This window comes from Mytilus edulis, chromosome 10, assembly GCF_963676685.1.
Source record: "Mytilus edulis chromosome 10, xbMytEdul2.2, whole genome shotgun sequence".
Lineage (NCBI taxonomy): Eukaryota > Metazoa > Mollusca > Bivalvia > Mytilida > Mytilidae > Mytilus > Mytilus edulis.
This window is the reverse complement of record NC_092353.1, coordinates 77,384,401-77,407,156: the sequence shown is the minus strand read 5'-3', so window position 1 is coordinate 77,407,156 and position 22,756 is coordinate 77,384,401. Positions and strand designations below refer to the sequence as shown.

General features: G+C 32.7%; 1 protein-coding gene across 1 annotated transcript in view; it reads right to left on the bottom strand.

Moving 5' to 3' along the window:
• LOC139493002 (E3 ubiquitin-protein ligase HACE1-like) overlaps window positions 1-22,756 on the bottom strand; it is a 62,870-nt gene that overhangs the window by 20,810 nt on the left and 19,304 nt on the right. The window contains exons 7-9 of the mRNA XM_071281146.1: window positions 6,359-6,460; window positions 5,724-5,830; window positions 1,693-1,855 (exon numbers count right to left, since the gene is read on the bottom strand). Of these exons, the coding sequence (XP_071137247.1) occupies window positions 1,693-1,855; window positions 5,724-5,830; window positions 6,359-6,460 (372 nt within the window). The remainder of the gene's footprint in view (window positions 1-1,692; window positions 1,856-5,723; window positions 5,831-6,358; window positions 6,461-22,756) is intronic.

Sequence of the window (22,756 nt, the reverse complement as noted above, 5' to 3'; positions counted from 1 at the left end):
AGTTTTTGATAATTCTGTATGAAAATTAATCAAGAAAAAGCCTCAGACATACAAAATGCAGTAAACAATGAAAACAACACTTTAGAAATTTCATGTTTGTAGCGATTTTCTGGATTTACCTTCACCAGGTACGCTCAAAGCTGAAAATTTAAAAGCCATGGACTATTACCTTGACGGACTTTCACTGTTTTATTTTCATGACCCTTCATTACTTTTATTAATATACACTGTATAAGTTTTGCATGCCTATTTTTTCCTTTTTTCCATGTATTACAGTTATTAAACAACTAACAACCAGATGCTCCACAGGGCGCAGCTTTATACGACCACAGAGTTTGAACCCTGAACAGTTGGAACAAGTATGGAATTAACATTCCAGCTTGATACAGCTCTGAATTTAGATTCTGATTGTGGTCTAAGAACTTAAACTTAAAAACTTAAAAATTTTAAATTGGACATTTACATATTACTGTGGATTCATTTATTTTCGTGGATTAAGGAAAACTAGCATGTTCGTGGATATTTAATTTTGTGGTTTTGATAAAATCTACATATAAGCCTATAGAAAATGTATCATTCGTTGAATATTTAATTTCGTGGTTCATTTGTAACCACGAAATCCACGAAAATTGGTATCCAACGAAAATTAATGAATCCACAGTATGGTCCAATATCCAAAATCTAAATACATGGTTAGATTCAGCATATCAAAGAACCCCATATTTTCAATTTTTGTTGAAATCAAACAAAGTTAAATTTTGTACCCCGATTTGGACCAACTTGAAACTGGGCCTATAATCAAAAATCTAAGTACATGTTTAGATTCAGCATATCAAAGAACTCCAAGTTCAATTTTTATTAAAATCAAACTAAGTTTAATTTTGGACCCTTTGGACCTTAATGTAGACCAATTTGAAAACTGGACCAAAAATTAAGAGTCTACATACACATTTAGATTCACCATATATATCAAAGAATCCCAATTATTCAATTTTTGATGAAATCAAACAAAGTTTAGTTTTGGACCCTATGGGCCCCTAATTCCTAAACTGTTGGGACCAAAACTCCCAAAATCAATCCCAACCTTCCTTTTATGGTCATAAACCTTGTGCTTAGATTTCATAGATTTCTATTTACTTATACTAACGTTATGGTGCGAAAACCAAGAAAAATGCTTATTTGGGCCCCTTTTTGGTCCCTAATTCCTTAACTGTTGGGACCAAAACTCCCAACATCAATCCCAACCTTCCTTTTGTGCTCATAAACCTTGTGTTTAAATTTCATAGATTTCTATTTACTAATACTAAAGTTATTGTGCAAAAAAAAAAAGAAAATGCTTATTTGAGCCCTTTTTTGGCCCCTAATTCCTTAACTGTTGGGATCAAAACTCCCAAAATCAATCCCAACCTTCCTTTTGTGGTCATAGACCTTGTGTTTAAATTTCATAGATTTGTATTAACTTAAACTAAAGTTATAATGGAAAACCAATGTGTCTTGTATTTGGTATGAGCCATACAAGAAAAGCTGTCAAAATTCAAACTGTCACTGTGTCACTCTTTGTTTTTCAAAAAATCACAATTTTCAAAATAAACAAATCAGGGCAATGGTTTCTAAATTAAAAGTATATAACATGTATTTGTTTTTATTATGCAACTTTCGATATAATTTCAGTGATATAAATAATTTAATAACCTTGAATATCCTTATAGTTTTTGGTGAGACTGGAGTAACACCATTGGCTACTGCTGACTGTATGGATGATGTCATAGATTGATATACTGATGTGTAAAGTTTACATAAAACTCTGACACAGGTCAACAGTACAGAAACATGGACTTCAACATTACTGGATAAACTAAAAATAAGAATAAACATAGTATAAGTTAATAAATTAAAAGGATATTCTTATGCAACAACGTTTGTAACGTTCATTTTGATTGGATAACGTCACTTTTTACATGGCATCAATTCACAATTTTTATTGGGACGTACGTGCAAGCGCAGACGACATATGACAGATTTTAATTACATATTTTAACGCTGTTTTCTGTCAGTTTCATTAGAATGGAGATAACAATATTTTATTTTAAGCTCCGACGGCATCTATTGGGGATTTGATGGTTGCAAATACCTGTTTACTGTCTCCGCTAATGCGTCGCCAGTAAACTTAATTTGCGACCATCAAATCCTCAATTGATGCCGTCGGAGCTTAAAATACAATACAGTTATTTCCTAGTTCTTCCACTTGTAAAGTTTTATAATATTTGCATGTTTGATGCAAACTAAAATTAGACAACAGAAACCAATTTTGGGGACATAAGGATGGACAAATGTGGCAGATAGGATGAACAAGGTAACACTTAATGCGGGGTCCATAAAAAGCCACTTATTCATAGCCCAATTGCTTTCTATGTTAAACCTGCAATTTGAAGCATAAATGGCTACTTTGTCTCAAGTTCAAAAACAGTGGCAGTCAGTCATGTCATTTATAGAACTATACCTTATCCTGACTTGTATTGGATAATTCAACATACTAAGTGTGCACTGGTTTCTGGATTTTCGGTTGTACAAAAAACTTTTGAACTGAACAGCAGAGCAAATATGCTCCCTGTTATAATTTCATATATCTTTTTTATTATTCAAAAGAAACTTTTTTAACAAGGATACTTCAGTGATTAAAAGTCATTAAGCTTTCATTTGTTACCAAAATTACTAAAATTGTTCACTATTGACAAAGTTACAGCTATCTGACATACGAACTATTTTACAAAATATTATAATTTTTTATATTACTTTCTTTCTAACCAGGACCAAATAAGTGGTTTATTTATGGTTTTGGTATCTACATACATATATATGAAAAAAAAAATCAGGAAATATTTTAGAACAAACTGGTATTGTACATTTCTTTCTATCCTGCAGGATGTCACAGTTTAAGAGTTTTCCTTTGAATTATTTAAAAAATATTTCACTTTACTTTTCAGATGAAAGTTATATTTGTAAATGTACATCATTGTATGACATTAAATTGCATTAAAACTTATAAGATCTCATTTCCTTTCAGCTAAACCTATCAATTGTTAACTGTAGTTGGTCGTGCTCACACAGTGTATAGATTAGTTAATGTAAAGTAAGAAGAGGCTGAGATTGATAGGACTGTGAGATTGATAGGTATGTTAATTCACAAAATTATAGCAATTAAAGCAATGTCAAATTGTCCAGTTTTATGTATTTTCATTGAAATAGGGATACTTTACAAACAAAATGTATTTTAAGGTGGTGTGGATGTCTTCCTCCATCTTGGATTGTAAAAAAACGGGAAACAAAGGTCCAGATTTTCTATCAAGTTAGCAAAATTTGATGCAGGAATTCAGATATTAAATGTGAATTTTCAATTAAAAGAACCAATTTACAAGAATATAACTTATAAATATTAATATTTTTGCAAATATTGATTATTTTTGGCTGTTTATAAAAAAACAAAAATTGGCATTTTAAGGGGAGGTAACTCTAGTACAGTGCATTTTCTGAAGGATTCTACATGGAATATTCCTATTTTGTATTTTACCCGGAAAAAACGTCAGTGACCCTATCTTTTCTTTTGATATTCTCAAAGCATTGTCTGAAAGCTATCTTTTGCTTAAGTATTTAACAATTCTATCATTTTGTTTAGTTTCTAATCACAAAATGGTGTTTTTCCAGTATAAACCATACAAAATGTGTCATTTTGTCACGTCCTGTAGCTTGAGAAAATGCACGATGACCTGTCATATTTATTATATTTTTCAACATAAATCAATAGATACTACGTTTTGGCAAAGTATGAACAAATTCTATCATTTTTATTTTAGACTCCCATACCACCTTAATGCCACTAATTTATCTGATAAAAGTTTTGGTTAAAAATTATCCTAAATCTACATTAATAAATACCCTTTCATATTTTCAAAGGGGTCAAAGTAAAAAAATGCTTGAAAATCTTAGCATCCAAGGAAATTTCATATTATAATACAGTGTTCTAGCTAGAAATCAAAAGGGGCAGGGTGCCAGTGGAGGGCAGGGCACTTTTTATGATAAGAAAAGGCACTGCTCATTTTTTTGTCTACATTTCTGTGTGTATCACGAGTTAACGAATCTCTTTTTTTTTACTGTATGTGTTGTTTTTTTTTAAATAAAGATGTTTTTCAACTATAGTCTTTATTTCATTGTTTGTGTAATTATGAATGATATAGTACATCTTCATCAACATATTATGTTTTTACAGTTTAACTTCACTCTACCCATTTTTTGTGGGTTTTTTTTCTATATAGCAATTATAGCTTTTAATGCATCATATGATGTAATTGAGAGCATTACTAATTTAACAATGTTTAGAACATGGATTGCTAAAAGTATAATTATCAAGTAGAAATTGCAATATATATTTTTTAATATGTTCAAAGACAGTTAATATCTTTAAGGTAACATTATTATGTTATTATATATTCAATTGGTAATTTATTCCTTTTTTTGATACTAGATAATATTTTAAGAGCACACATTTGTAATAAGCTAAAACAGGGGAAGTAACTCCAAAATCAATTTCCACCACGTTTGGGTTAATTAAAAACTGTGCTTGTCGCTAACAAGTTGAGATGGAAGGCATTTCTGTAAAGGCATAGTTTTATTTTGATGACTTAAATTCAATTCTAAAGTCATGAAAGTCTTCACTTATATACGCTCTTCCATTGTGACTTGGAGATCGAAAATGCAGACCCAAGCTAAACACACTCGCTGACACATTCATCAAAAGTATGACAAAAAGATACATTGTCCTAATTAAATTACCTAGTTATTAACAATGATTAACACCTTTGAAGTCTTTATCATTGTAATTGAGTGTAATGACATGATTAACCTGGGGGCAATCACACAGGTGTCATATACATGTATGTAATTAACTTGGAGATCAGAAATCGATGAAACAAAATTTTACCAAAACGGCACAAGATAATTTTGGAAAAAGACGTCAGGGCAGAAGGGCGCGGATGAAGGCACCCAGGGCGCGGCTGAGGGCACCCAGGGCGCGGCGCCCTTCTATTTTAGGCTAGCGAGACCATTGTAATACATACAATGCCTTTTTATTGCTGTAACCATATGTTGATGATCAGATGGCTTCAAAATTGTAATATGCATAACAGTAATAGGAATATCAAAGCAAACAGTTGAATTTTATGGTAGTTGGTACCTGAGTTCATCCTCAGTTTTTGGTACAGATCATGTCATTAAGCATTCAGATAGCTTTTGTTTACTGTTATTTGTATGTTTATCTCTTCTATTTTGGCTGTAATAAGTTCACAGTCACGTCCGGTCAGAATGGGGAAGTTAAATCTGATGTCTCGTGTAAAGAGAGCGCCACACTCTTTGCACGTTAAGAACCCTTGCAACAACTCTTTGAGGGCCCGTAGTTGGCCTGTTGCAAGGCAAACCCTCATTTTCCAGTGGCAGTCCAAATTTCCCTGACCATCATCCCAAATGGCCTATATTATGACAAGACCTACATATTGTATTTATTGTGAACTTGTTCTCGTCCTGAATATGCATGAAATATTTGCCACTGGACGTTAAGCAATCAACAATCAATCAATCTATTTTGGCCATGGTGTTTGTTACACAAACAGTATTTTATTGCCCCTTTGTATTACCCTTGACTTTTTATACAATGTAAAAATAAGTCAGCTAACCTCAGAAGATTATGTCCAATGTTTGATAGTTCCTCAGCTAAAGCTACCAATATTCCATCTGCCATTTCATTATTCTTTTTACACAGAAATTTCAGCACCTTCAAATACTTAAAATATAAAAAGAAAGTTTTTATCTTAATTTCTGGGTGTCTGATCTGTATTATGATACAGATTGTGTATGATTGCCGATTGTAATATTTTTACTGTGTATCGATTTGCATGGCCTCTCTGTGATGTGTGCATTGCAAAAATTCTAATCACAAAAATACTGAACTCAGAGGCAAATTCAAAACGGAAAGTCCTTAATCAAATGGCAAAATCAAAAGCTCAAACATATCAAAAGAATGTATATCATATTTCTGACTTGGTACAGGCATTTTCTTCTGTACAAAATAGTGGATTAAACCTGGTTTTAAAGCTAGCTAAACCTCTCACTTGTCATCTTGTATGACAATTGCATCAAATTCCATTAAATTGACAATGATGTGTGAACAAAACAAACACAATAGGTAAAAGTGTCACAAATACAAGAGACAATTTCTGTATCATTTGGTCTCTTTTGGAGAGGTATCTCATTGGCAATCATACCACATCTTCTTATTTTTTATATGTACAGATTTTATAATTTCATTTACCATAGATTCTTTGAGATGTTCTTTCCTGACCATCTGAATCAATTGTTCAAATAATTTAGGAAAATGTGTCAGTAAATTGTCACAGGTTTCACAGTAGCCTCCCTGAAATATATAAAATAGAAAGGGTTTGTATATATATATATATACATAAGAGTATGTTAAAGTAAGGGCCCATTTTGACCTCAAATTTCAGGTTCATCACAAGATTTTGTACACTTTTTAAACACTTAAGTGTCTACTTTAGTCGATTCAATTAAGTTGTGTGAATATTAAACTTAATGAAAGATATTTGAGTCTGAGATTGTTTTGACCCATACCTGTCAACCTGTGACGATGAAAATGCAGGTCATGACTTGCATTGAAGAATCAAATCTCAGGTCATAACGCGTACGAACTTTTTTCGAGCTGAATTTCAGTATTTATGGTACATTTTCTTATAATGTATATCAAAGATACCAAAACATCAATGCATGTTCACTTGTTAAGTCATTTTAAATCTAATAAAATATTATTTCATTTAACTTTTAAAGATTTTTATAAATTGTGTAACTCAGTCTTATGTGCTTTACTTTTTGAGAAACAATACTACAATCATCAAACACTAGAATTTAATGTAATTCTTAAATGTTTGTGACTTTTGACTATGTAGCCTTTAACAACAATATTTTTCATTTGACAAGGAAATTAGACTATGATAAAATATAGTAATACAGTTAAAGGAAGTATAAATGTAAAAAAATAATTTTCAACTTTTTTTAAAAAATTGTATAAAGGTATAAAAAAATAATGAAAAGTTATTTTTCAATATGTATTTGAATTTTATATTTTTATGATTTAATCTTTTTCACCCATAAAACGTAAATATAAGGAATAATTTTGAATGGTGACAAATAAGGGGAAGTAACTCTAGTTCAGTTTGTAAACCAAATTATGGTGCAATTTATTTACGACCTAAAGCTAAGGTAATTGGTGTTAATTAACAGTGTGTTTGACACCAAAGCTGTCAAGTGAAGCCATGCACTTAATGGGTCACTTAATTTGACAGTTTACATAGCTAGATGAACTTCCTGTTCATGGAAGAATTACGAATTTGCCGGTATTTCAAAGGAATATTACTTTTGAAATCAATCTCAAGGCTAAGAAATACGGGTGAAAACGGGTCATTTTCGGAATTTCCGGGTTATTTCAATGACCCGGCGGGTGTTCCGGGTGATCCCTCAGAATTGTGAAAATCTCGGGTCACACCCGCAGAATACGGGTCAGTTGACAGGTATGTTTGACCTTAAAAAAAACATGCTTACGGGAACATATAAAAATAATTTCATTGTTTCAGTAAATTTGTTAAATCTGTATGAAATATGTAACAATTGACAAAATTTCTGTAACAAGGAAATAAATGCTTATAAAATTATATGGATATAATAGACACAACAGGGAGATGTTCTTGAAAAATATACTAACATGAAACTGAAAGGGATACCATATTTTCCAAAATTCTAAATAAAACAATAATGATTATTTCCTGCTAACATGACTCATAACGAAACCTTGTTTTAAATTTTCCGTTGATAAGATTAGAAATTATTAAGCTGAAACTATATAAAAGAGGGATGAAAGATACCAAAGGTTTCAACTTCATGAGGTAAAGTTGTCCTTAGATGGATTTGGCTAGTGTTTTAGGTTCTTCTTGGTCATGAAGCAGATCTGTTGGGGTGGAAAATGTCCTACCAGATACGCTTCTCTTAATGAAAGACACTTAAATCTGAGATTGTCTAGCTGCAGAACCATAGCTCTTAGGTCCTTATGTTATTTTTTTAACTCTTTCCGCAACATAAAAAAGGGACCATAAGAGTTACGGTTCCGCAGCTAGAGATTATTTTGACCTAAAAAGCATGTTTAAAATAGATAGATAGTTTATTCTCATAAAACCATGCAAGTACAAAGGTTAAAGAGAAGTTAAACTAGAGGCTCTAAAGAGCCTGTGTCGCTCACCTTGGTCTATGTGCATATTAAACAAAGGACACAAATGGATTCATGACAAAATTGTATTTTGGTGATGGTGATGTGTTTGAAGTTCTTACTTTACTGAACGATTTTGCTTCTTACAATTATATCTATCATGAACTTTGCCCATTAGTAACAGAGAACTATATTTGGTAAAAATTTACATAAATTTACCAAATTAATGAAAATTGTTAAAAATTGACTATAAAGGGCAATAACTCCTTAAGGGGTCAATTGACCATTTAGGTCATGTTGACTTATTTGTAGATCTTACTTTGCTGAACATTATTGCTGTTTACAGTTTATCTCTAACTATAATAATATTCAAGATAATAACCAAAAACAGCAAAATTTCTTCAAAATTACCAATTCAGGGGCAGCAACCCAACAACCGATTGACCGATTCATCTGAAAATTTCAGGGCAGATAGTTCTTGACCTGATAAACATTTTTATCCCCTGTCAGATTTCCTCAAAATGCTTTGGTTTTTGAGTTATAAGCCAAAAACTGCATTTTACCCCTATGTTCTATTTTTAGCGGTGGCAGCCATCTTGGTTGGTTGACCAGGTCACGCCACACATTTTTTAAACTAGATACCCCAAAGATGATTGTGGCCAAGTTTGGATTAATTTGGCCAAGTAGTTTCAGAGGAGAAGATTTTTGTAAAAGATTACTTTAATTTACGAAAAATGGTTAAAAATTGACTATAAAGGGCAATAACTCCTAAACGGGTCAACTGACCATTTTGGTCATGTTGACTTATTTGTAGATCTTACTTTGCTGAACATTATTGCTGTTTACAGTTTATCTCTATCTATAATAATATTCAAGATAATAACCAAAAACAGCAAAATTTCCTCAAAATTACCAATTCAGGGGCAGCAACCCAACAACCGATTGACCGATTCATCTGAAAATTTTAGGGCAGATAGATCTTGACCTGATAAACATTTTTATCCCTGTCAAATTTCCTCAAAATGCTTTGGTTTTTGAGTTATAAGCCAAAAACTGCATTTTACCCCTTTGTTCTATTTTTAGCCGTGGCGGCCATCTTGGTTGGTTGACCAGGTCACGCCACACATTTTTTAAACTAGATGCCCCAATGATGATTGTGGCCAAGTTTGGATTAATTTGGCCAAGTAGTTTCAGAGGAGAAGATTTTTGTAAAAGATTACTTTAATTAACGAAAAATGGTTAAAAATTGACTATAAAGGGCAATAACTCCTAAACGGGTCAACTGACCATTTTGGTCATGTTGACTTATTTGTAGATCTTACTTTGCTGAACATTATTGCTGTTTACAGTTTATCTCTAACTATAATAATATTCAAGATAATAACCAAAAACAGCAAAATTTCTTCAAAATTACCAATTCAGGGGCAGCAACCCAACAACCGATTGACCGATTCATCTGAAAATTTCAGGGCAGATAGATCTTGACCTGATAAACATTTTTACCACATGTCAGATTTGCTCTAAATGCTTTGGTTTTTGAGTTATAAGCCAAAAACTGCATTTTACCCCTATGTTCTATTTTTAGCCGTGGCGGCCATCTTGGTTGGTTGACCGGGTCACGCCACACATTTTTTAAACTAGATACCCCAATGATGATTGTGGCCAAGTTTGGTTTGATTTGGCCCAGTAGTTTCAGAGGAGAAGATTTTTGTAAAAGTTAACGACGACGGACGCAGGACGACGGACGCCGGACGCAAAGTGATGGGAAAAGCTCACTTGGCCCTTCGGGCCAGGTGAGCTAAAAATAATACATGACGTAAATCCACCCACAAAAATAAAAAATGCATTAAAAATGCATAAAATTCTAAATTTCGGATGAGAGAATATATGTATAAACTTATATATAGTCAAATGTAAAAGTTAAAATTGTATAAAGAAATTCTTTCTATAAGCATAAGTATGGTAAACAAATTATGGCTGTTAAGAAGGAGTGAGCTTACTATAAATACATCTTATAAAATTGCAGAGGTTTCTCAGGGAACATATAAAAGTAATTTTATTGTTTCAGTAAATTTGTCAAATTTGTATGAATTTGAAACAATTGACAAAATTTCTGCAACAAGGAAATAAATGCCTATGAATGTATATGGATACAAATTAGACAGGAAGAATGTTCTTAAAAATATACTAACATGAAACTGAAAGGGATACCGTATTTTCCAAAATTCAAAATAAAACAATTGTGATTATTTCCTGCTGACATGACTCATAATGAAACCTTTTTTTTTAATTTTTCCGTTGATAAGATTTGATTCATGTGGTAAAATTGTCCTTAGATGGATTTGGCTAGTGTTTTAGGTTCTTCTTGGTCATAAAGCAGATCAACTGTTTTGGAACTTACACATCCTTGACTTTCAAATAATCGGCATTGAGCATTCCTGATGAAATATAATCCAGTATAAGGGCTTCAGACCCATAAAATTTATTAAGTGTTGTTTCTTTTTTTTGTCTCGCTGTGTATATACAATATAAACTTTCCACCAGATGAAAACTATGAATGTAATGAATGTAATGAAGATTTTCATATTTCAGAGTTAATGGATAATCAGTTTTTTATTTAAGAAATGACTGTAATATTTTTTCTGTCTATGAACAAATAACATAAAAAATTTGGTGCACACTGAATAACGCGCGTAGCAGGTTATTTAACAGTGTGCACCACATGTTTTATGTTATTTCGAATAGACAGAAAAAATATTACAGTCATTTCTTATAATTTAATTCTAAACTGTAGAAGCCATGAAAAAACGTTGATGACGTCACGGTCACATGACTAAATTATGTCTATGGGGTGATAACAAAATAACATCAGCAAATCTGAAGACGCGTTTCATTGAAAATTAAATTATTAAGAAAGGTTAAAAAATTGTGCTAATAAATCTTATGCATATACAATACTATAGCTGCCAACATTTTTAAATGCCCATGGTTTTATGGTCAAGGTGGCTCTCATAGTCCTACAAAACCTTTAAAGTGACCATCAAATCTATTCCAATATTGTCTATTTGCTTCTTCATGTATTTATAATCCTATTGCCATGGTAAAATGGATTGTTTTGTTTTTTAAAATGTGGACAAAATTGCTCTTTCAAATTTTTCAATTGGGAGCCTCCATGACGTAAGTCCACCCACAAGTAGTGACATTTGGCAGGTATGCGTATGACATAAAATATATCTACACTGAGAAAATGAAATCACATCCAATGTATGCTGGAAGTTGGAACTCTTTAACAGTATACATTGATACTTTTGCATATAATTGATCCCTATTCTTAAAAACTATCCCAAAGTAAAAAGATGTTATATCTGTCAAAATTCATATTGTTCAATTATTTACTTCATTGTTTCCCTTTTATCTAGCTCAAAAAGAAAACATTTCATTATTTTTTTTAAACAGTTAAGAAACAATTGTGATCATTTTTTGTCAGTGTAATATTTGACAACAATGAGAATTAATGTACATATATTATATTTTCTATTTTATGTACATGATAATAAAATCCTAAGAAATATCCATGTTTGTATTATTTTCAACTTAAAATATTCAAATATCAAAACTCTTGCAAAAGGCAAGTTGGGTATTGAATATCTAACAACAAATTATGAAACAGTGTTAATTTCACATATATTTGATTGAAATGTATTGTATAAAAAAGGCTGTTGTGTTCAAATTTTACTAGTACTGTCATTTAAGACAGGAACATGTATTATTATTCAAAAGTGTATCACTGCTCTATTCTAATGTATATTTTTTTTCTTATAGAAACCTACATCTATGTACATTCCATAGAGTGTGACAATGGCAACAGATAAAAGTGAATCATTACATCTTTACAAATTCTTGTGTCAGAAGATTGGATCTGAACAGGTTGTGAGACTAAGGCGGCTAACTTACACAATTGGTGACATAGGAAATGACTCAACATTTAAACAAATCTCCAGTGGAAGCAAAGGTGAAGGACTTAAAACAAAAGGCAGTGACTTGGATTTAATGTATATTCTTCCTTTTATAAAAGTTTATGAATCGGCTAGAGATATTGTTCCTTCAAATATGTCTTATCCTGTTGTTATGGACACAGAGGATGTATCTCCATGTTTCACAAAGCTACGTCCTATCTTCAATGATCTAAATATATACTGTAAATCAATAAAAAAAATAGTGCAGATTGATAGTTTTGGTAAATATTTTCTTTCCAGTAAATTATTTATAATGCTATTTCACCAAGCACCTTTAAAAATACATGGGCCATGTTTATCTGACCATGATGATGTTTTTGACATTGCAATCGTTCTTCAATGTAATCAATGGATATCTCCGGCACAACCTTGGATAACTAGATCGCGTAGGACATGGCCTTCACCAGATATCATTTCCAAAATAACATCCTGTGGTGTTTTATTTGTTCCAGTTGGGTATAAAGGGTCAGTGAATGAGGAGGAAGAGTGGCGAATATCATTTTCAATTGCAGAAAAATTTCTCATATTTTCGTTCAACCATACCCAACTATTATGCTATGCTTTGTTGAAGATTGTACTCAAAGAAATAGTAGAAAAGCAGGAAGATTTGAAAGGTTTACTGTGCTCATATTTCTTAAAAACACTGATGTTTTGGATTATAGAGGAATCACATACCTACACCTGGAGGCCTGACAACATCATCTCATGTTTCAAGACATGTTTACAAAGACTTATTTATTGTATACAATATTCAACTTTATTACATTATTTTATTCCAGACAATAATTTATTCTATTTACGATTCAATTCTTTGAGCAAACATAAATTGATCAGCATCCTGAATACTTTATACCAGCAACAGCATGGGTTTTATTGGCTAGCATTATCAGAGACTTTGTCTGATTATCCCAGACTAACTAATCATTCATCAATAAAGGAACATATTATGGCATTCATAGACACACATAAAGGTCCTTTTTTTGGAAGTGAATATAAAGTTCTACTATGTCATATGCTACATTATTCCAGAACTGATTTATCTGTAGGTTTATTTACTTCATTTTTTGCAAATGCATCCATGGTTATTCCAGAGACACAACAAAAACCTTGCAAATTAAACAACAAACTCCAGTACTATAAGTACAAATATGACCTCAGTCATCTGTTGATAGGTGTACAATCAGATGCAGTATCTGGATGGTTGAAATTAGCATCATATTTTTATGTTCAGAAAAACTATAAAACAGCTTTACTTCTAACAGATTATTCTTTGTGGAAGTGCACGGATGAAAAAATAGATAGTTCATTATATAACATGTTTCAAAAAACAAAAATATATTTGAATCCCAAACAGGAATATGTGATGAAACTAACAAAGCATTGGAAACTTTACACAGTACTTAAAATGCTGGTTGTTCATTGGATTAATTTTACTGCTGAGTCACCTTTCATTCCTTTAGAACTACAACTGGAAGTAGCAAATTTTCGTAAAGAATTTCCTTCAAAACAATTTGCAAATTTCCTTCAATTCCTGTGTTACTTTCATTTACATGATCTTACATCTTGTACATATGCTTTACATCAACTAGAACAAACAAGTTTAGAATGCATTAGAATTGATACTAAAATATCGGTCATGAGATTTCTTGGCATAGCTTATCAGATGATCGGTGAGACCAGCTTAGCAAGACAACAGTTTTTCTTAGCTGATCATATGAGACAGACAGGGACACTTCTAGTATATGTGTAATTAATAATACCCCTTTCAAAGTGTTTCAGAATTGAAAAATTTTTTTTTTTACCAAATCCAACACAAGCTTTTAAATCACAGAAACAAGTAGTTTGAGAAATAAAAATGTTCACACTTCAGAAAGTGTTTTTAACATTTTCTTATATTTTTCCCAAAATTATGATTTCAAAATTTATTGGTTAAACCACATGGGTTCTGTTTGACAAAAAAACCATTGATAAACATTCGGAAATTATCAAATGTAGTTTACACAAGATGTAAGTATTTGTATGTTACACTTATATTTATTAATAAAATTTTGTTTATTTTTTGTCATTATTTTAGTGTGTAGCAATAAAAGAGATAACAGGAATTATAATGAGATTGCTCTCCATGAATGTCTCCCATGCTGTATCAATGAGGAAGTAAATTATGTGTCATAATGGACTCAGTATGCCACATTATACATGTTATAGACAAAAAGTCCCAAAACTCCCATGAAAATGATCAAATCAAAGTGACAGTATCATGTAATGATACACCACACAGAATAGCATTTAACAATCCTTCAGTATGAGAGCTGAATATCAAATGGTCTTTCAGGATTTGTGTTCACAATTACAATACTCCAAAAAAATATTCAAAGTCCCTAACTCCTGTAGAAGTTAAGTCAGTTAAAAATGAAGATACAATATTTCAACTACCAGTACACATGATAGCAAATAATCCTACTGAGTACAAGAGCTTTCTATCATATAGTCTCAGAGGAAGTGCGTTCACAAGTAAAATAATTGTCAAAGTCCTGTGACTCTCATAAAATATTTAAATCAAAATGACCATGTAATATGATCAACTATACATATGATGGCAAATAATAGTACCAAGTATGAGAGTCTTCTGACAAATGATAGAAGAGTTGCCTTTATTAGGTGTTATTGTTACAGTACTCCACAAAAAGTCAAAGTCCAACAACATCCATAACCAGATGCTCCGCAGGGCACAGCTTTATACGACCGCAGAGGTTGAACCCTGAACAGTTGGGGCAAGTATGGACACAACATTTAAGCTGGATTCAGCTCTAAATTTGGATTGTGATTAAATAGTTGACACAGCATAGGTTTCTGACACAGAATGAATGTGGTCTAATGAACTTAAAAGTTTTTTTTTGCCTTTGAGCAATTCACTATGCTGTTGAATATTAATCCTCTCAAAAAAATGTTTGAAGAAATTTTCTTTTTATTTATGAAATCTGAAATGAGAAAAATTTAACCCCCACCCCATTTTTTTTTTCACATCCCCCTTTCCCTTTTTCCAAAACTGATCTCAATTCAAATTCCTAATGGAGTTTGCAACAATAACTACTCATTTAAATACATCATAGAATATTAAAATGTAAATTAAAGTGCTTGTTATCACTGAATGGTAAAGATTGTTTTATATTTCAGTTGGTAGTAAAAGTGAATATACATTGTATACTGTATAAAACAATGATTTAAGTTGATTTAACTACTATTCTGGACAAAGAAAGATAACTCCAATTGAAAATGTCTTGCTATTGCACAATATTGTGCAATTAGATATTTCTTGCTATTGCGCAATACTGTGCAATTGAAAATATTTGCTATTGCACAATACTGTGCAATTGAAGATTTCTTGCTATTGCGCAATACTGTGCAATTAAAAATTGCTTGCTATTGCACAATACTGTGCAATTGAAAATTTCTTGCTATTGCTGAATACTGTGCAATTGAAAATTTCTTGCTATTGCTGAATACTGTGCAATTGAAAATTTCTTGCTATTGCACAATACTTAACATAATAATTTTGGATCCTTATTTTGGACCAACTGAAAACTGGGCCCATAATCAAAAATCCAAGTATATGTTTAGATTCAGCATATCAAAAAAGCCCAAGAATTCAATTTTTGTTAAAATCAAACTTAGTTTAATTTTGGACCCTTTGGACTTTAATGTAGACCAATTTGAAAACGGGACCAAAAATTAAGAATCTACATACACAGTTAGATTTGGCATGTCAAAGAACCCCAATTATTCAATTTTTGATGAAATCAAACAAAGTTCAATTTTGGACCCTTTGGGCCCCTTATTCCTAAACTGTTGGGACCAAACCTCCCAAAATCAAACCCAACCTTCCTTTTATGGTCATAAACCTTGTGTTTAAATTTCATAGATTTCTATTTACTTATACTAAAGTTTTGGTGTGAAAACCAAGAATAATGCTTATTTGGGCCCCTTTTTGGCCCCTCATTCCTAAACTGTTGGGACCAAAACTCAAAAAATTAATCCCGACCTTCCTTTTGTGTTCATAAACCTTGTGTTTAAATTTCATTGATTTCTATTTACTTATACTAAAGTTATTGTACGAAAACCAAGAATAATGCTTATTTGGGCCCTTCTTTGGCCCCTCATTCCTAAACTGTTGGAACCAAAACTCCCAAAATCATTCCCAACCTTCCTTTTGTGGTCATAAACCTTGTGTCAAAATTTCATAGATTTCAATTTACTTAAACTAAAGTTATAGTGCAACCAAGTGCTCCGCAGGGCACAGCTTTATACGACCGCAGAGGTCGAACCCTGAACAGTTGGGGCAAGTATGGACAAAACATTCAAGCGTGATACAGCTCTGAATTTGGATTGTGATCAAATTTTTGACATTACATGGTTTTTTTTACACGAAACAAATGTCAAGATTTTACAAATCAATTAAAGATTTCTTCTTCAAACTTTTTAAATCTAAAATTAAATAGTTGACACAGCATAGGTTTCTGACACAGAATGAATGTGGTCTAATGAACTTAAAAGTTTTTTTTTGCCTTTGAGCAATTCACTATGCTGTTGAATATTAATCCTCTCAAAAAAATGTTTGAAGAAATTTTCTTTTTATTTATGAAATCTGAAATGAGAAAAATTTAAACCCCCCTCTTTTTTTCACATCCCCGTTTCCCTTTTTCCAAAACTGATATCAATTCAAATTTCTAATGGAGTTTGCAACAATAACTACTCTTTTAAATACATCATAAAATATTAAAATGTAAAATAAAGTGCTTGTTATCACTGAACGGTAAAGATTAGTTGGTAGTAAAAGTGAATATACATTGTTTATTGTATAAAACAATAAAAAAAACTTCATCAGCAACATTTTATATTGGCAAATTTCCAATGAAGTTATTTACATAAAGTTATTGACAAATAAAAATAGAAAATGACATCATAGTCATGTCTGGCAAATGTCCAACATACATTATCTAAAAACATTTTAGATAAGATAAGGAAAAAAAGCTTCATCAGCAACATTTTATATTGGCAAATTTCCAATGAAGTTATTCACATAAAGTTATTGGCAAATAAAAATAGAAAATGACATCATAATCATGTCTGGCAAATTTCCAACATATATTATCAACTACTATTCTATACAAAGAAAGATAACTCCAATTGAAAATTAATTGCTATTGCACAATATTGTGCAATTAGATATTTCTTGCTATTGTGCAATACTGTGCAATTGAAAATTTCTTGCTATTGCACAATACTTGATAAGGAATCCTGATTTGGACCATCTTGAAAACTGGGCCCATAATCAAAAATCAAAGTACATATTTAGATAAAGCATATCAAATAAGCCCAAGAATTTAATTTTTGTTAAAATCAAACTTAGTTTAATTTTGGACCCTTTGGACCTTAATGTAGACCAATTTGAAAACTGGACCAAAAATTAAGAATCTACATACACAGTTAGATTTGGCATATCAAAGAACCCATTTATTCAATTTTTGATGAAATCAAACAAAGTTTAATTTTGGACCCCCATTTGGACCAACTTGAAAACTAGGCCAATAATTAAAAATCTAAGTACATTTTTAAATTCAGCATATCAAAGAACCCCAAGGATTCAATTTTTGTTAAAATCAAACTAAGTTTAATTTTGGACCCTTTGGACCTTAATGTAGACCAATTTGAAAACGGGACCAAAAATTAAGAATCTACATACATAGTTAGATTCGGCATATCAAAGAACCCCAATTATTCAATTTTTGATGAAATCACACAAAGTTCAATTTTGGACCTGCATAAAAATATAGTATATACCAATACACATAATTAACAGCGCCTGGTGATGTTTGATAGCCTGACCGGTTTCGGTCCATAAAGGACCTTCATCAGAGGCAAAATGGTGGATTAATGTTTGCACCCTATTTATATAGATATGGTAACCGGCGGTTGAGTTAACCAGCGGTTGAGTTAACCGGCGGTTGAGTTAACCGGCGGTTGAGTCAACCGACGGTTGCGTTAACTGGCGGTTGAGTTGACCGGCGGTTGAGTTAACCGGTGGTTGAGTTAACCGGCAGTTGAGTTAACCGGCGGTTGAGTTAGGGGGCGGTTGAGTTAACCGGCGGTTAAGTTTACCGGCGGTTGAGTTAACCGGTGAAAAATCCCAGTGGGATTTTCCATGGTTACAATTATCTATATTTAGCTAATGTTCATGTTACAGTAAACTTTTTGACATGTTACGGTAAACATTTTTACACTATATGGTAAACATGTGACCTGATGATATAACCATATTTGGGCTTTAGCATTGGATAAAGGGTGTTTAAATAATTTAAGAAGTACATAGTAATCATTTAGTCTTGATCTTTTGCTTATGATTCACCTAAATATCAAGTCTTGGAATAGTATTTCATGGTAGTTATGTGATCTTAATATTTGGCTTATGATACACCTAAATATCAAGTCTTGAAATAGTACTTCCTAGTAGTCATGCAGTCTTGACCTCAGGCTTATGATACACCTGTATATCAAGTCTTGAAATAGTAATTCATGGTAGTCATGCAGTCTTGATCTTTGGCTTATGATACACCTAAATATCAAGTCTAATAATAGTATTTCATGGTAGTCATGCAGTCTTGACGTTTTAGCTTGTGATACACCAAAACATCAAGTCAAAACTTAACTCAACCGCCGGTTAACTCAACCGCTGGTTAACTCAACCGCCGGTTACCATATCTATATAAATAGGGTGCAAACATTAATCCACCATTTTGCCTCTGATGAAGGTCCTTTATGGACCGAAACCGGTCAGGCTATCAAACATCACCAGGCGCTGTTAATTATGTGTATTGGTATATACTATATTTTTATGCTTTTACATTTTTCTCACTGATACACATAGTTAATATGGCTTCTACTAACGAAAGCTCCATGGAGCTAATGTGTTTAGAGACTACTTATGTCAGTACACCTTTCCTATATTGCCTATTGATTTTTCACTGGCATAGGAGCTCTAAGCGTAAGCCTAGCGATTACCTGAAATTGATGTATATATGTAATACCTACATTACAAACTTAAGGTGTTGAAAACTTTTTAACACTGAGGATTAATATTCATCTACCTTTGATCTTGAAAGGAGTACTAAAGGCTTAAATGAAGCATTCTCAATAAGAACCCCCCCCCCCCCCCTAAACCAAATTTTGTTTGGTTAGGGGGGGGGGGGGGGTAATAGTTTTGACTTGATGTTTTGGTGTATCACAAGCTAAAACGTCAAGACTGCATGACTACCATGAAATACTATTATTAGACTTGATATTTAGGTGTATCATAAGCCAAAGATCAAGACTGCATGACTACCATGAATTACTATTTCAAGACTTGATATACAGGTGTATCATAAGCCTGAGGTCAAGACTGCATGACTACTAGGAAGTACTATTTCAAGACTTGATATTTAGGTGAATCATAAGCCAAAGATCAAGACTAAATGATTACTATGTACTTCTTAAATTATTTAAACACCCTTTATCCAATGCTAAAGCCCAAATATGGTTATATCATCAGGTCACATGTTTACCATATAGTGTAAAAATGTTTACCGTAACATGTCAAAAAGTTTACTGTAACATGAACATTAGCTAAATATAGATAATTGTAACCATGGAAAATCCCACTGGGATTTTTCACCGGTTAACTCAACCGCCGGTTAACTTAACCGCCGGTTAACTCAACCGCCGCCTAACTCAACCGCCGGTTAACTCAACCGCCGGTTAACTCAACCACCGGTTAACTCAACCGCCTGTCAACTCAACCGCCAGTTAACGCAACCGTCGGTTGACTCAACCGCCGGTTAACTCAACCGCTGGTTAACTCAACCGCCGGTTACCATATCTATATAAATAGGGTGCAAACATTAATCCACCATTTTGCCTCTGATGAAGGTCCTTTATGGACCGAAACCGGTCAGGCTATCAAACATCACCAGGCGCTGTTAATTATGTGTATTGGTATATACTATATTTTTATGCTTTTACATTTTTCTCACTGATACACATAGTTAATATGGCTTCTACTAACGAAAGCTCCATGGAGCTAATGTGTTTAGAGACTACTTATGTCAGTACACCTTTCCTATATTGCCTATTCAATTTTGGACCCTTTGGGCCCCTTATTCCTAAACTGTTAAGACCAAAACTCCAAAAATCAAACCCAATCTTCCTTTTATGGTCATAAACCTTGTGTTTAAATTTCATAGATTTCTATTTACTTATACAAAAGTTATGGTGCAAAAACCAAAAATAATGCTTATTTGGGCCCCTTTTTGGCCCCTAATTCATAAACTGTTGTGACCTCAACTCCAAAAATCAATCCCAACCTTCCTTTTGTGGTCATAAACCTTGTGTTAAAATTTCATTGATTTCTATTTACTTATACTAAAGTTATTGTGCGAAAACCAAGAATAATGCTTATTTGGGCCCTTTTTTGGCCCTTAATTCCTAAACTGTTGGAACCAAAACTCCCAAAATCAATCCCAACCTTCCTTTTGTGGTCATAAACCTTGTGTCAAAATTTCATAGATTTCTATTCACTTAAACTAAAGTTATAGTGCGAAAACCAAGAAAATGCATATTTGGGCCCTTTTTGGCCCCTAATTCCTAAAATGTTGGGACCAAAACTCCCAAAATCAATCCCAACCTTCCTTTTGTGGTCATAAACCTTGTGTTAAAATTTCATTGATTTCTATTCACTGTAAACTAAAGTATTCGGACGACGACGACGACGACGACGACGACGACGACGCAGACGCCAACGTGATAGCAATATACGACGAAAATTTTTTTCAAATTTTGCGGTCGTATAAAAACCAAGAAAATGCTTATTTGGTCCCTTTTTGGCCCCTAATTCCTAAAATGTTTGGACCAAAACTCCCAAAATCAATCCCAACCTTCCTTTTGTGGTCATAAACCTTGTGTTAAAATTTCATTGATTTCTATTCACTTTTACTAAAGTTAGAGTGCGAAAACTAAAAGTATTCGGACAACGATGACGACGACGACGACACAAGACGACGACGCCAACGTGATAGCAATATACTACGAAAAATTAAAATTTTTGCGGTCGTATAAAAATAGACAATCCCCATGGCAGTACAATATGGCCAAAAACACATGGATGCAAACACTGCTACCAAATATGAGAGTTTTCTGTTAAATGGTCTTATTAAGAAGGGATATAGTTACGATACTGTTATCAGGTCATTAAAGATTGCATATTTTGGCGTTAATATTGATTCACTTATAGGGTCTTTGCATCGGAACTAAACACATTTATTCAAAAACCAGTTGTTGGCATAACACGGGTTATGATCTTCTCATATATGTTATGATGGTATGATACTAAACCCCTAACGGGAAGGATTGTGCCTGATGTTCATATGATGAAATCATAATCTTTCAGTCAGTTTAATTGAAGTCTGGAGCTGGCATGTCAGTTAACTGCTAGTAGTCTGTTGTTTTTATGTATTATTGTCATTTTGTTTATTTTCTTTGGTTACATCTTCTGACATCAGACTCGGACTTCTCTTGAACTGAATTTTAATGTACGTATTGTTATGCGTTTACTTTTCTACATTGGCTAGAGGTATAGGGGGAGGGTTGAGATCTCACAAACATGTTTAACCCCGCCGCATTTTTGCGCCTGTCCCAAGTCAGGAGCCTCTGGCCTTTGTTAGTCTTGTATTATTTTTAATTTTAGTTTCTTGTGTACAATTTGGAAATTAGTATGGCGTTCATTATCACTGAACTAGCATATATTTGTTTAGGGGCCAGCTGAAGGACGCCTCCGGGTGCGGGAATTTCTCGCTACATTGAAGACCTGTTGGTGACCTTCTGCTGTTGTTTTTTTCTATGGTTGGGTTGTTGTCTCTTTGGCATATTCCCCATTTCCATTCTCAATTTTATTAGAGGAGTTTTGTTCATAAGGTGTTATTGTCCCAACAAAAGATAATTAGCTCATGTTTGTTTACATACCATGATGGCAAACAATCCTACAAATTACAAATCTTTTTGTAAAACAGACCCAGTTAAGTTGTTTTCACAAGGTGTCAGTGTTACAATACAAAATAAAAGAAGAATGTGTGTGAGGACACAAATGCCCCTACTCAAGCTTTGCAATTTTAAAAAGTTTAAAAGGGGCATAACTCTATATCAGTAGGGGACACAGTCCAAAATCGAACTCTGTCTGCTAGTTTTGGTTCCTATAACTCACATACAATTAAAAAAAAAAATTCCAATGTCCCCTGTGTTGCACTTTATATATCCAAGGGGCATAACTCTTTTAAAAAAAAGTTGATAGTCAATCATTATGAAACTTGTGCAAGATATTGCTGATGTAAACCTATAG